The sequence below is a fragment of the Carassius auratus genome, unplaced genomic scaffold (assembly GCF_003368295.1).
Source record: "Carassius auratus strain Wakin unplaced genomic scaffold, ASM336829v1 scaf_tig00041527, whole genome shotgun sequence".
Taxonomy (NCBI): domain Eukaryota; kingdom Metazoa; phylum Chordata; class Actinopteri; order Cypriniformes; family Cyprinidae; genus Carassius; species Carassius auratus.
In genome coordinates, this window is record NW_020526654.1 from 107516 (window position 1) to 120168 (window position 12653).

Here is a 12653-nt window from a genome sequence, read left to right on the forward strand (position 1 = left end):
ACTCTCTAAAAGTTTTGATATAAAAGGCAATTTTGAAATGGGTCGGTAATTGCTGAGAATAGAGGGGTCAAGATTTGGTTTCTTGAGCAAGGGGGGGACCACTCCTTTTGCTAAGGAGTTATTGATAATAGATAATACAGCATTACTGATAAACACCTGCTCTTATTGGTTAAAAATAAAAAATGTTCAGGCTTTTAGACATGAGCACTTGTCATATGATCCTCAACAGTGGTACAATAATTATTCATGCTGCAGTGCATGACAGGAGTTTTTACTATGGTTTTACCCAGCATGCACTTCAGCATGAAGCATTGTGTTGATTGTCACCATTGTAGAGATTCATATGTTTGGTCATCATGTCTGTGTGTCTCCCTAGAACAAGGGTTCAAATATTTATATGAATTGCATATACTAGATTTAAAATTAAGGGGGCTTTCACACTGCAGTTTAGTGGGGAGCGGGGCATGGTTCCTGTGAAAAGTCGCTAATGTTAAAGCTGTCATCGGACCCTGGAGCGCGCTGGGGTACCAAACCTGAGACTACCTGGAGAAGAGAGCCAAGGTTGATTCCACACACTCCTAAAAGTCCAAATTAAACTAATTACAATTAAATATGCAGTGCATAATAGCACCAAAATAACAAAAAAAAATTACAACTATGCTCAGTCGCATTGTGTCATCCATGCATTTTCTGTATGTGTTTGCGATGACATAAGATGACTGCAAACGCACCTGGGTTTGATACAACTATTGAGTGTGAAAGCAGACCAATATTGGGGCGGCGCCGGAAACAATCTCGCTCGGTCTGCAGAAAACAAGCCCAGTGTAAAAGCCCTCTAATTCATAACCATTAAATCACGGTTCATTTGCATGCTGCAGTTACACAAGGTTGGTTATTTAAAGGTGCCATATGCAAAAATTGAGGTAAAAATATCCATAACATGACCTACACGCATCAAAAGAATGAGAAGAAATAAGGGCGATGATGTCATTAAAAAAATGTCAAGTTATAGTACTGCAGAGATATCAACCTTAATTAGCATTAGCATTACTAGCCCCGGCCCGACGGGTGTCGTAATACCAGTTTCGGCAATGGGAGGCGGTATGCGGGCAACATAACCACCAGCCAACCTGCAATACATGAATAACTTGCACGGCTTGTGGGCGTACCTGAACCTGATGTCAATCATGTGGAAAGTACAGCCCACTACTTCAGTTCAGGGAAGAGAGAGAAAGGATGGCTCAAGCCCTTGGCAAGAGAACACCACCAGCTACAGGGAAACAACCGCGCTCGGAATTACAAATCAAATCCGATAAGAAAAGGAGCCGAACCAGAGTAAACATCGGCACTGCTTTTAATCGCTGGAGACAACTGATGGACCTGAAAGAAATGAGGTTCAACTCCGAACTTGCAACATTTCTTTTGGATTGGTAAGTTAGATGCTGTTAGTATTTTGCTAGAAGTTTGTTTTATATGTTTGTGTATTTGTTTTCGGGAAGTTATAAAATAGAAATGTATCGAAGGCTGTTCGATAAACGTGCAAATGTTAGCGATGGCTAACCGTAGCTGCGTTTGATAATTAGCTAGCTATAACTTAACGTTACCCATTTTATTATATCATAAATAACCTGCTCTGTCTAGTCTGTTGGTCTCCTTGTCCTCTTTGCTTCGTGGTTTTTCTGTGCGTGAAAAAATGTATGTGTGGCGTGAAAGCGTGTGAAAAGAGTCAATTGCGTGTGTCTCACGGTGAATGCTTGAGAGTTGGCAGCTCTGGTTACGTTGGTTGGTGCTAGCTTGTTCAACATCAGCTGTCTGATGTTGACAGAATGCTGTCTGTCAAATTAATTTAATTCAAATAATGTGTATATACAACTCAAAATGTACAATGAACAAAACGAATAGGAACATATTGACTGGTAAAGGTGAAGGGGAGTAGCTTGAAGATGTCATGTTTCAAAATCTCTTGACATCACCCAACGTTCCTCTGGAGGCAAAACATCCTCTTAGGCTTCGGCTATGGCTCTAGGGTTGTTGTGAAGGTACGGGCGGAGCATAGAGACTATGCCGTTTCTTGTTTGTTAGTCTAGAGTAGACCAATTCACTTTATTGAGGCATACTGCCCCCATCTGGTATGGAATGTGGAGTATGACATGATTTGTTTTTGCCAAACATTACAGATGGCACCTTTAAAAGGTTAAACATATAAATAAAACAAAATTGTTTAGGAAATAAGCAAGCTCATGCCTAACAACCATTACATCTTGTAAAAGTTGCTAATAGCTGTTCTCTGCACAGCACTGGTTACAATGCTTTGTAACACTACGTGTAGTTTTATACAGATATATCTAACACAAAAAGTAAAGGGTCAAGAGCCCAACTGAAGCAAACACTGATCTCAATGATGGTGGCATCATTTTAACCAATAAAACAACAGCATCTGATCCTCTGTAATGCTCTGTTCATCACTAAAGCACAATCATCATTTCATTAGTCTCTTAATTATCTCATTGACTTTAACTCTTTGAGGACTTGAAATTTGACTTGAGACTAGTTTGTGACTTGAAAGGAATGACTTGGTTCCTCCTTCACTGTATTTGGGTGCATTGTTGCAAAACTTAATTGTACACTTTTCATGATTATGAGGTTTTTAGCTTAATAAAGTTATATCTACTGAGTTGACATTTGATAGTTTTGACGCCACCACGTCAAGCGTAAAAGAACCAGTTTACGGTTTCTTTCAACCAGTTTATTGAATCAAACTGTCTACAAGAACTAGCTCACAGAAAATAACTGATCTGTCCATCACTAGCTATTACACTAAAGCTTTTAACTATAAATGCTTCTTGTTTATACATACATGGATTCGGACTGTATAATAGGTCAAAAGGATTTTAAAATCATGATAAATCTTTTAGCTCACTGTGACCTCATATTGTGACCTCATCACAAGCTCATGGTGACATCACTGTTAGATCAAATTGTTAACTAATAGGGGCTCTCAAGTAAATCCCCTAATGTCTCGTGTCATAATCTCTCTGTTCCCTCCATCAGGGAACAAGGGTTATGTACGTAACCAAAACATTAAGTCTTTCATAGCCTATGTACCTGTTGATGAATTGTATATGATGAAAACCCCCCCTCCTCCGATGCCCATACTGTGAGGATTAAACAGACTCAAACACAGCAGAGTGGCAATAGCAGCATCAACTGCTGAACCTTTACGCATCAAGATGTCCCTGAAATGATAAAAAACAATGACTCCATATTAGTATTCCAGACTCTGTGGTTACAAAAGTCTCATACAAGTAATTTTTAACAGAATCATAAATTTGGTTCTTTGGAATCATACCTCCCAATCTCAGAGCAAGTCCCAGCATCCGCTGCCACTGCTGCTTTAGTAAAGCAGTTAAAACTTTGTGTCTCAGTGGAGGTCACAATTGATCTCTGTGTGAATGTCAGTATTAAAATTGATACAGTCACAAAGGCAGCAAACAGATATCTGAAAGCAGACATAGTATATTTGACATATTAATTAATTGCATGGTCAAAATTCAAATGTGGTATATATGTCTAACGAAAAAAAAAAAAAAAAAGCAACAATTGATCACTGAATATCCAGTATGCTATATTGTGAACCCTGACAGCTCTGATAACTTTTAATACCGTGAAGATCATTTTAAAAAAGTAATTTAGGCCCAATCCCATTTCTTCCCCTTAGCCCTTCCCCTTTCCCTCCATTTTGCGTGATCACCTAAAGGGGTATTGGTTTCAATTCTTTTTTGGTTGGAGTCAAAAGTTTTTCAGGGGACCAAATTTAAATGAAGGGGTATGAATTATCTCAGCGTAAACCCACTACAGCGGCAACATGGCTGGCCGACCGAACAAAAAGACACCTACATGTTAACATTACTGGCATTAATATAGATTTTTATAAAAAGCAATAGTTTGTTTGGTTACATTCAATTGTGAGTTCACATTTATGGTCATCTTATTCAAAGAAATGTTTGGAAAGAAAATGCTTAAATTTGTAATATTACACTTTAATGGCACCTCATATATTTTTTATTAAAAATTACAACAGATAAAATGCAGTCATTGACTCTAGTAGTGCAGATGGAAAACTGTGTTGTTCACAATTTTATGCAGTTGACCTGGGTTCAAATATGCCTTGTAACAAAGTTTTTTCATCTTTTTTTTTTCATCCCTTCTCAAATTTCAAATCACATCAGAAAAGCTTTTATTTTCAATAAAAATGAAGGAACAGAGGTGGGTAATCCAGGTGCCAAAGAGTAAAAGTCCTGCCATATTTTTGTTCCACCCATGAACTCAGCAGCTGATTTCACCAGAGGAGGAAACAAGTCATTCCTTTCAAGTCACAAAATAGTCTTAAGTCAAATCCCAAGTCCTCAAAGAGTTAAAGTTAATGAGATAATTAAGTGACTAATTAAATGAAGATTGTGCATTAGTGATGAACTTGTATGTTATATTGGTTCATTGATGTTTTTTAAAAGTTTGTTTATTTTAATTTTGATGATTATAACTGACAACAAAAGAAAATCCCGAATTCACTATCTCAGAAAATTAGAATATAACTTAAGATCAATGCAAAGAAAGGGTTTTTAGAAATATTGGCCAACTAAAAAGTATGAAAATTAAAAGTATGAGCATATACAGCACTTAATACTTAGTTGGGACTCTTTTTGCCTGAATTACTTGAATCACTGACTCAAGCTGCAGTCCACTCTTTGTGAATCTTCCCCACAGTTTTAAATGGGTTCACTTTTTGAATAGAATTACTGAAATCAACTTTTGATGTTCTAAGTATATGACAAGCAACTGTATGTATTACATAAATTTAAAAAGCACTGAAAGCTTTAGGAGCTCCATAGTTATGACAACTCAAAACCTAAAAATATCATGGTGACATCATTTTAACCAATAAAACATCAACATCTGATACTCTGTAAATCTCAATAACAGCAGGTGTTAATCACTAATGCGCAATCATCATTTAATTAGTCACTTAATTATCTCATTAACTTTAACTCTTTGAGAACGTGGGATTAGAGTTCATGGGTAGAGCAAAAATATGTCTGGATTTTTACTGTTTGGACCCTGGACTACCCACAAAGCTAGGGTGACCATATGAGCCATTTTCCCAGGATGCGTCCTTGCCAGGATTTCTATATTGCCTAAAACATCCAAAGTAGTTTGACCAATAACATGCAGGTATGTTACATAATCAACCAATTGTGGCGTGTGAGAAGGTGAGATCTACAGAGAAGGTTCAAGGCAATGCAAATACACGTACATAATTTGTTCATTCAACTCGAAGCGTCACTGTGCACCAATCATTGTATGACACCAAAGTACCAAGCGAGTGATTTGAATGCATAAGGACCCATCCTTATGGTATAGAGATGCTCTGCTCTCTATAGCTCTTATGAATGTCATACAAAGATCGAGATGACCAGCACAAACAGACAAAATCTGGATATTTTAGGCAATAAAAGAAAACTTGGCAAGGACGCGGCCTGTGAAAATGGCTCATATGGTCACCCTAGATCAGGGATAGGCAACTCCAGTCCTGGACGGCCACTATCCTGCAGAGTTTAGCTCCAACCCTAATTAAACACACCTGAAAAAGACAATCAGTGTTTTTGGGATTACTAGATAGATACAGGCAGATGAGTTTTTATAGGGCTGAAGCTAAACTCTGCACGATAGTGGCCTTCCAGGACCCGAGTTGCCTATCCCTGCCCTCGATTATGTAATCCAGATTACATGTAATCAGTTACTACAAAGAACTGTACATGTGTGTGTGTGTGTGTGTGTACAAATTATCACCTTTTTGGCTTGCTTGAAGATAGTTCAGAAAAGAAATTTGACATGAGACCACACAATAGTAAATAGCACTCATCCACCAGTAAAAAGAACCTGTTTTAAAACAAACAAACAATCTCAGGATCATATGACAGGGTGTGGGTGCCATGTTCACACCCAGAGCAGACATGATTTTACAATATTACAGCTTTGTTCAGTGGCAGGACTCTATAATGCAGAGTTCAGAGTTAATTAAAGGGATAGTTAACCCAAAAGTGAAAATGATTTAATTATTAGTGGAATTCAAGAATAGCTCATTGTGACTATATGCTCATTGTGCATCATGGTTCTCTCTTCTCCACAACACCACATACAGAGCTACAGAGAGGGCTTTTACACTAGGCTCGTTTGCTGCGGTCCGAGCCTGAGCGCACTGGTTCCTGGCACCACCTGCAGCGTTGGTCTGCTTTCACACTCAATAATTGTATTGAACCCAGGTGCGTTTGCAGTCACCTTAGGTCATCGCAATTGCACACGGAAAACACATTGAGAACACTGACTGAGCATATTGTAATTTTTTTATTTTGGTACTATTATGCACAGCATAATAATTAATTTTTATTATTTAATATTAATTAATTTAATATTTGGACTTTTAGAATTGTGTGGAATCAATCTTGGCTCTCTTGTGTGTTGAGGAAACAAAGATATTGACAGTGTTATGCATGCGTAGGATACTTCACTTCCTGAACAAGTGCACACCGAGTCTGTGTTGCTTGATAGCAGAATCACTTTGAAAAGATTTTTTCAGTTTGTTTATTTTTTTTCCTTCTCCGGGAAGTCTGAGACTTGGCACCCCAGTACGCACCAGGGTCTAATGAAAGCATTCACATTGAAGATTTTTCATGCAAACCATGCCCTATTCCACACTAAACTGCCAGTGTGAAAGCCCTCCATAGACAGATCTAGCACAACTAATTCAAACACTGATCTTCATGACGGTGGCCTCATTTAAACCAATAAAACATCAACATTTGATCCTCTGTAATTCTCAATAACAGCAGGTTTTCATCACTAATGCACAATTATCATTTAATTAGTCTCTTAATTATCTCATTAAAGGGATAGTTCACCCAAAAAGGAAAATTCTGTCATTAATGACTCACCCTCATGTTGTTCCAAACCCGTAAGACCTCCGTCCCTCCTTTAAAAGTGTGTGTACGGTCTACTGTCCATGTCTAAAAAGGTAATAAAAACCTCTTCAAAGTAGTCCATCAAATGAAGCATCAAAAATACATTTTGGTCCAAAAATAACAAAAACTATGACTTTATTCAACATTGTCTTCTCTTTTCCGGGTCTGTTGTGAACAGAGGTGGGTAATCCAGGGGCCAAAGAGTAAAAGTCCTGCCATATTTTTGCTCCACCCATGAACTCAGCAGCTGATTTACCAGAGGAGGAATCAAGTCATTACTTCCAAGTCACAAACTAGTCTTAAGTCAAATCCCAAGTCCTCAAAGAGTTAAAGTTAATGAGATAATTAAGTGACTAATTAAATGATGATTGTGCATTAGTGATGAACATCTGCTGTTATTGAGAATTACAGAGGATCAGATGTCAATGTTCTATTGGTTTAAAATGATTCCAACATCATGCAGATAAGTGTTTGATTTAGTTGTGCTCTTGACCCTTGATTTGTTGTGCTAGGTCTCTCTCTGTAGCCCTGTATGTGGTCTTGTAGAGGCAAGAGATCAGTGATATACAATAAACATATAGGCACAATGAGCTGGTGTGATTAAATTCAAAATAATGTGTTTTTTTCACAAGTTTAGATTTTGAATAATCGTCCCAGTGAAAGCATGCAAAAAGGTACTGCAATGTTTACAGGGAATAGATTTTAAATCTGTGTAATACATACAAACATTTTAACTCCAGTGCTTTTTAGACACACACACAGATATCAAGAACCAGCATATGAATATCTGCAATGGTGACAATCAACAAAATGCTTCATGTTGCAAGCGTGTACGTCTGCAGACTGCAAGACGGGGGCGTAACTTGAAGTGGGCGTAACTTGAAGTAGGAGACGTAACTTGAAGTTGTCCAAATCACACAGAACCACGCGAGATCTCAAAACGATATTGATTAAGTTTTAAGGGAGGCAGGGGTTTTAGGCAGGATTTGATGCATTATGTGTGTGTAGATATTAATGTTAGGGGACAATGTGCAGAGATGTATAGTAACGAAGTAGAACTACTTCACTACTGTACTTAAGTACTAAAAGGCGGTATCTGTACTTTAATAGAGTATTATTTTTTTCTCCTACTTCCACTTTTACTTCAGTACATATTTTCGCTGAGTTTAATACTTTTATTCCGATATTTTTTTATGTGCTGCATCGTTACTCGTTACAATTATAAAAATGTTAAGAATCATTCCATTACTAACCCACATTACCACTGCCAGAACTGTAGATGGCAGGTTTGATGAAGCTGGCGCATCATTGAGCGAAGACTGCGCGTGCTGCTGACTGAACTGCTGTGAAGAGAGAGATGAACACCGAGCCGAGCCAGATAATGACTCGTTCACGAGTCAAGAACCGGTTGCATCGGTTTTCGGATCACCGGTAGTTCTTTCTGACAGTTCGATTCAATAAACCAGTTGAAGAAAACAGTTCACCGGTTCTTTTGCGCTCGACGTAATGGCGTCATTGGCGTTGACTGCAAGCCTTCGGTTTACCTGTGCTCATAACATTAGCACAGAATCAGTTCAAAATCAATCACCAAAAGAATCAGTTCGGTTCAGATGCTCTATGTGTCGGTCTGCTTCACGCTGAATCACACATGAACAGTATCATCAGCTCCTCGGTTCACGAATCGGATGCGTCTGACAGAAACGGTTCTTGACTCGTGAACGAGTCAGTCTGTTGTTCGTTATCTGGCTCGGCTCGGTGTTCATCTTCAGTTCTCTCTTCACAGCAGATTAGTCAGTGAACTGTTTGAGTAAATGAATTACTCCGGGATATTGGTTTGTTTTAATTCAGAGGGAGTTTCAGCCACATTAAAAAAGTTAACAGCTTAAGTCATTTGTGGATTAATGCGTATTGGAGACGCGAACCGTTTAAAACAATTCAGTTTGATCGGTTACATCGAATGATTCGTTCGCGAACCGGATATCACAAACTGCTTTGTTTTGAACTGTCTTAGACTGACAACAGAAACGGAAGAGAAGACAATTATGAATAAAGTCGTAAAAATTTTTTTTGCTATTTTTGGACCAAAATGTATTTTCGATGCTTCAAAAAATTCTAACTGACCCTCTGATGTCACACTACTTTGATGATGTTTTTCTTACCTTTCTGGACATGGACAGTATTGAGAATGAGAAGTTGTCGTCATAGCACAAAGCCCCTCCCTCGATATCCGCCATGTTGGAATCAGAATGAGCTTTATTGCCAGGTATGTTTACACATATGAGGAATTTGTTTTCGTGACAGAAGCTCCGCAGTACAACAGAATGACAGCGACAGCGAAGGATACCGGCGGCGAAACAGGATTGTTTAAATGTGTTGTTAAGAGGAGGTTCTCGCAATTCTGCACTGTTTTACCATGCCTGGAAGTTACTGCTGCAGTACCTCACACGATACATATGGAAAACATAGGAACAATGGAATACATTTTTTTTTTTTAGGTTACACCAAGCGCAAAACAGCAGTATTTGGAGAAGCTCTCAAGCGGCACAGAGACCTGGACCATTTACCTCCATGCACACATATGGACATTGGGAATTATATTGTTTTTGGTTTAAGTTACTACACAATGCAGGAGTTTAAAAGCCACAAGTCTTTGGAAAGTTACGAGGCTTTCTGCTGTGGCTGGGTCCATTGCATTTAGAATGCACTTGTTGACCAAAATGACAAAGTAATTAACTGCGACTGTTTCGTAAACACTAGATTGTAACGAGATGTTCAATGTATACGAACGTTTCCAACATGTTTTGATGTAGGCTAAAGCTGTGTATGTTTAGTTATAATTTGATTTTAACCCAATGACACATACTGTACTAGGTTTTTTTTTGTTGGGGGCTGCAAAGTGGACAAACCAGTTCTGGGTTAGCTAGGGTAGTTAAATGTGTGATTGTGAGATGTAAATGTCCTGGTTAGATTAAAGCCATTAACAGCGTGAATGCAAAGTGACTTACATTGTAAACAATATAATTCCCATTAAATGCTTTACTTTCTTCCTTTTCTTTCGCGTATTCGTAGATCCGTCTCGATCTGTTCCGCCGACAAAATAAATGTGCAAAAATGAAAGCGCTCTGAAATGTTTAGTCGCGCCTCTGTGAAGTTCTGAAGGCATTGCCCCTGGCAACAGATAGCGTATCCTGCCATCAGGGCCGACCGGCTCAGACCCCTCCCAAATCAACCCAAATCGGCACGTGACTCCTCAATCTCAATACTGTACACACAGCTTCAATGGAGGGACTGAGAGCTCTCGACTAAATCTAAAATATCTTAAACCGTGTTCCAAAAATAAACAGAGGTCTTACGGGTTTGGAACGATATGAGGGTAAGTTATTAATGACATAATTTTGCAAATTGGGCGAACTAACCCTGTAACCATTTTTTGTTTACAAAATGTTACAGTCAAAGGAATTGTGATTGTCCTTTAGGTTAATATTTTGAAATAGTAAAAACAATATGTTCAAACTTTTGACTACATTCTTAAATAACTATATAACACAATACTTCTACTTTTACTTTCAGTACTTGAGTAGTACATTTTAAAATAGACTACTTGCAATACTTAAGTACAAAAAATGTTGAATACTTTAGTACTTCTACTTAAGTGTGGTGCTTAAAGAGCACTTCAACTTCTACTCAACTCACTTTTTTGATAGAGCACTTGTACTTTTACTCAAGTATGGTTCTCTAGTACTTTATACATCTCTGACAATGTGAGAGAAGTGTACGTTTTAGTAGGAAAACGTATATGATCTACACTCCGAAACAGAAGAGGGCGGTAATGCACCAATAAGCTGGATGCCAACCGCCGTTAAACTGGAAAGAAGACGAATATGACAGTTTGCTGTGAGAGACAAAGGTGAGAATATATATTTTTCCCCAAAATAATTATTTAAATTGAAGTGTATAAGTCATTTTCATACAGTGGTATTGTTTTTGTAGTTAATAATCTATTAAAACTAAGGCGTAAAGTAAGCAACATATAAGCAAAAGTACTAAAGACCGCTATCCCCAGGATTCACAGGCTTAATCTACCATGTCTGCGACCTACATAATATAGCATATTTGTGATTTCGCTGTAAACATGTTTTATAATGCATAACTAACAGTGAAGCTCCATTAAGTACACGACTCAATAGTGGATTTACATAAACCATATATACTTCTTGAAGACTATTACTAAATATCTATTTATCACCTGACAGGATAATGTTTGATAAGTATTGTAGATGAGCACATTTAACAGACATGAAACTGAGTGATCTGAGTGATGTGTGTGTGATATTGTGTAGAATTCACTTTTGTCAAACTGCTATAGATGAATGTGAGTCATGTAAACAAACAAATCTATGTAAAGTAACAAAACTTAAGTTATCTATTTTATTTGTCCATTTCCAATATTGAACATTTGTGTTGGATAAAAAGCAAGTTACATCAGTAACTAAGTCAACATGTAAATGCAGTATATCACAGATATATGACAGAGGAGACTGACTCCTGTCTGGATGTTACAGGGACAGATGAGACACATGTGTGTTTATCTGCTGCAGAGTAACTGATGAAGGAATGCTGCCATCAGAGGGTTTGTGTAAATACACTACAAAAATAAATGAAACATTTTAAATCTTAAGGTTTATTTTATTTTAATTCATGTAATTTTAAACAACTATTACACCTCTTTTCTTATTCTTGATTTCTGTGTATTTGCTGCAGATCTTTTTGGTGGAGCAGGACCAGCAAGGAAAGGTGAAAAAAAGGGAAAACCTGAAACAAAAGAATAATGTAATGACTTTTTGTATTGTGTATGTCTATTTTTGTAGGACATGAAAATGTCTGTAGACTGGTGTGTGCACTGAGGATGGAGAAGACCACAGCATCATCTTGGAAATGATCGAGAGTCACAGATGAGACGCTCCATCACTCCACCTGCCCTTTACGGTCTCATCAGGACCAGATGCTGCTGTGGTGTCTTCATCCTCAGTTTGAATACCAGGGAACACATGTTAGGTAAAAACTGTTAGTCTGAATGCACTGTAAGTCGCTTTGGATACATGTATAATTTATTTATTAATTTGAATCTTCAGTTCAAAAGTAATAAATCAATGCATGTACTTGTAAACTTTGTGTAAATGTTTTTCAGGTAGTCGTGCTCATGGGGTGCAGGCACACAAAGTTTGGAGCAGACACAGCAGATTGTCCTGCATGTGTTCTTCTGCTCTCACTTCAAGGTTGTGTGTGGTTCAGAGAGACATCATCAAGGTCTTCCTCGTCCTGTTGCTCAACGACATCCCCGTTGAGAAGAGTGAGATTGTGAAGTGCAGCAGCAGAACTGTATCAGCTGTGTTCAGATGGCAGGAGGATGTTGGGTTCACCATCTGTAAATACATGATTGTTAGAACAATAAGTTTGAATGAAGCTTTGTTTCATGTGTTGTTGACTTGTACATGTATGCATTTATTGTGATGCTAACTTTATTAGCTAACTTTGCTAACTTTACATTATTTTAATCATTTAGACATGTTTTTTTGTTCTCAGTAAATAAAATATAAATATTTTATCCATTCATGTATTAATTGATTGACTGAAAAT

The 12653-nt window shown here is 37.8% G+C and overlaps 1 protein-coding gene and 1 long non-coding RNA gene across 2 annotated transcripts in view; one reads left to right on the top strand and one right to left on the bottom strand.

Annotated features, from left to right (window-relative positions):
- The window catches only part of LOC113085437 (glutathione hydrolase 1 proenzyme-like), a 104479-nt gene that overhangs the window by 73162 nt on the left and 18664 nt on the right, over positions 1-12653 (bottom strand). The window contains exons 3-5 of the mRNA XM_026255129.1: positions 5848-5937; positions 3350-3499; positions 3106-3236 (exon numbers count right to left, since the gene is read on the bottom strand). Coding sequence (XP_026110914.1) covers positions 3106-3236; positions 3350-3499; positions 5848-5937 — 371 coding nt within the window. The remainder of the gene's footprint in view (positions 1-3105; positions 3237-3349; positions 3500-5847; positions 5938-12653) is intronic.
- LOC113085438 (uncharacterized) lies at positions 10797-12573 on the top strand. The gene is made up of 4 exons (XR_003284276.1): positions 10797-10923; positions 11579-11646; positions 11778-11846; positions 12205-12573. It is a non-coding gene; the product is annotated as an uncharacterized LOC113085438 (long non-coding RNA).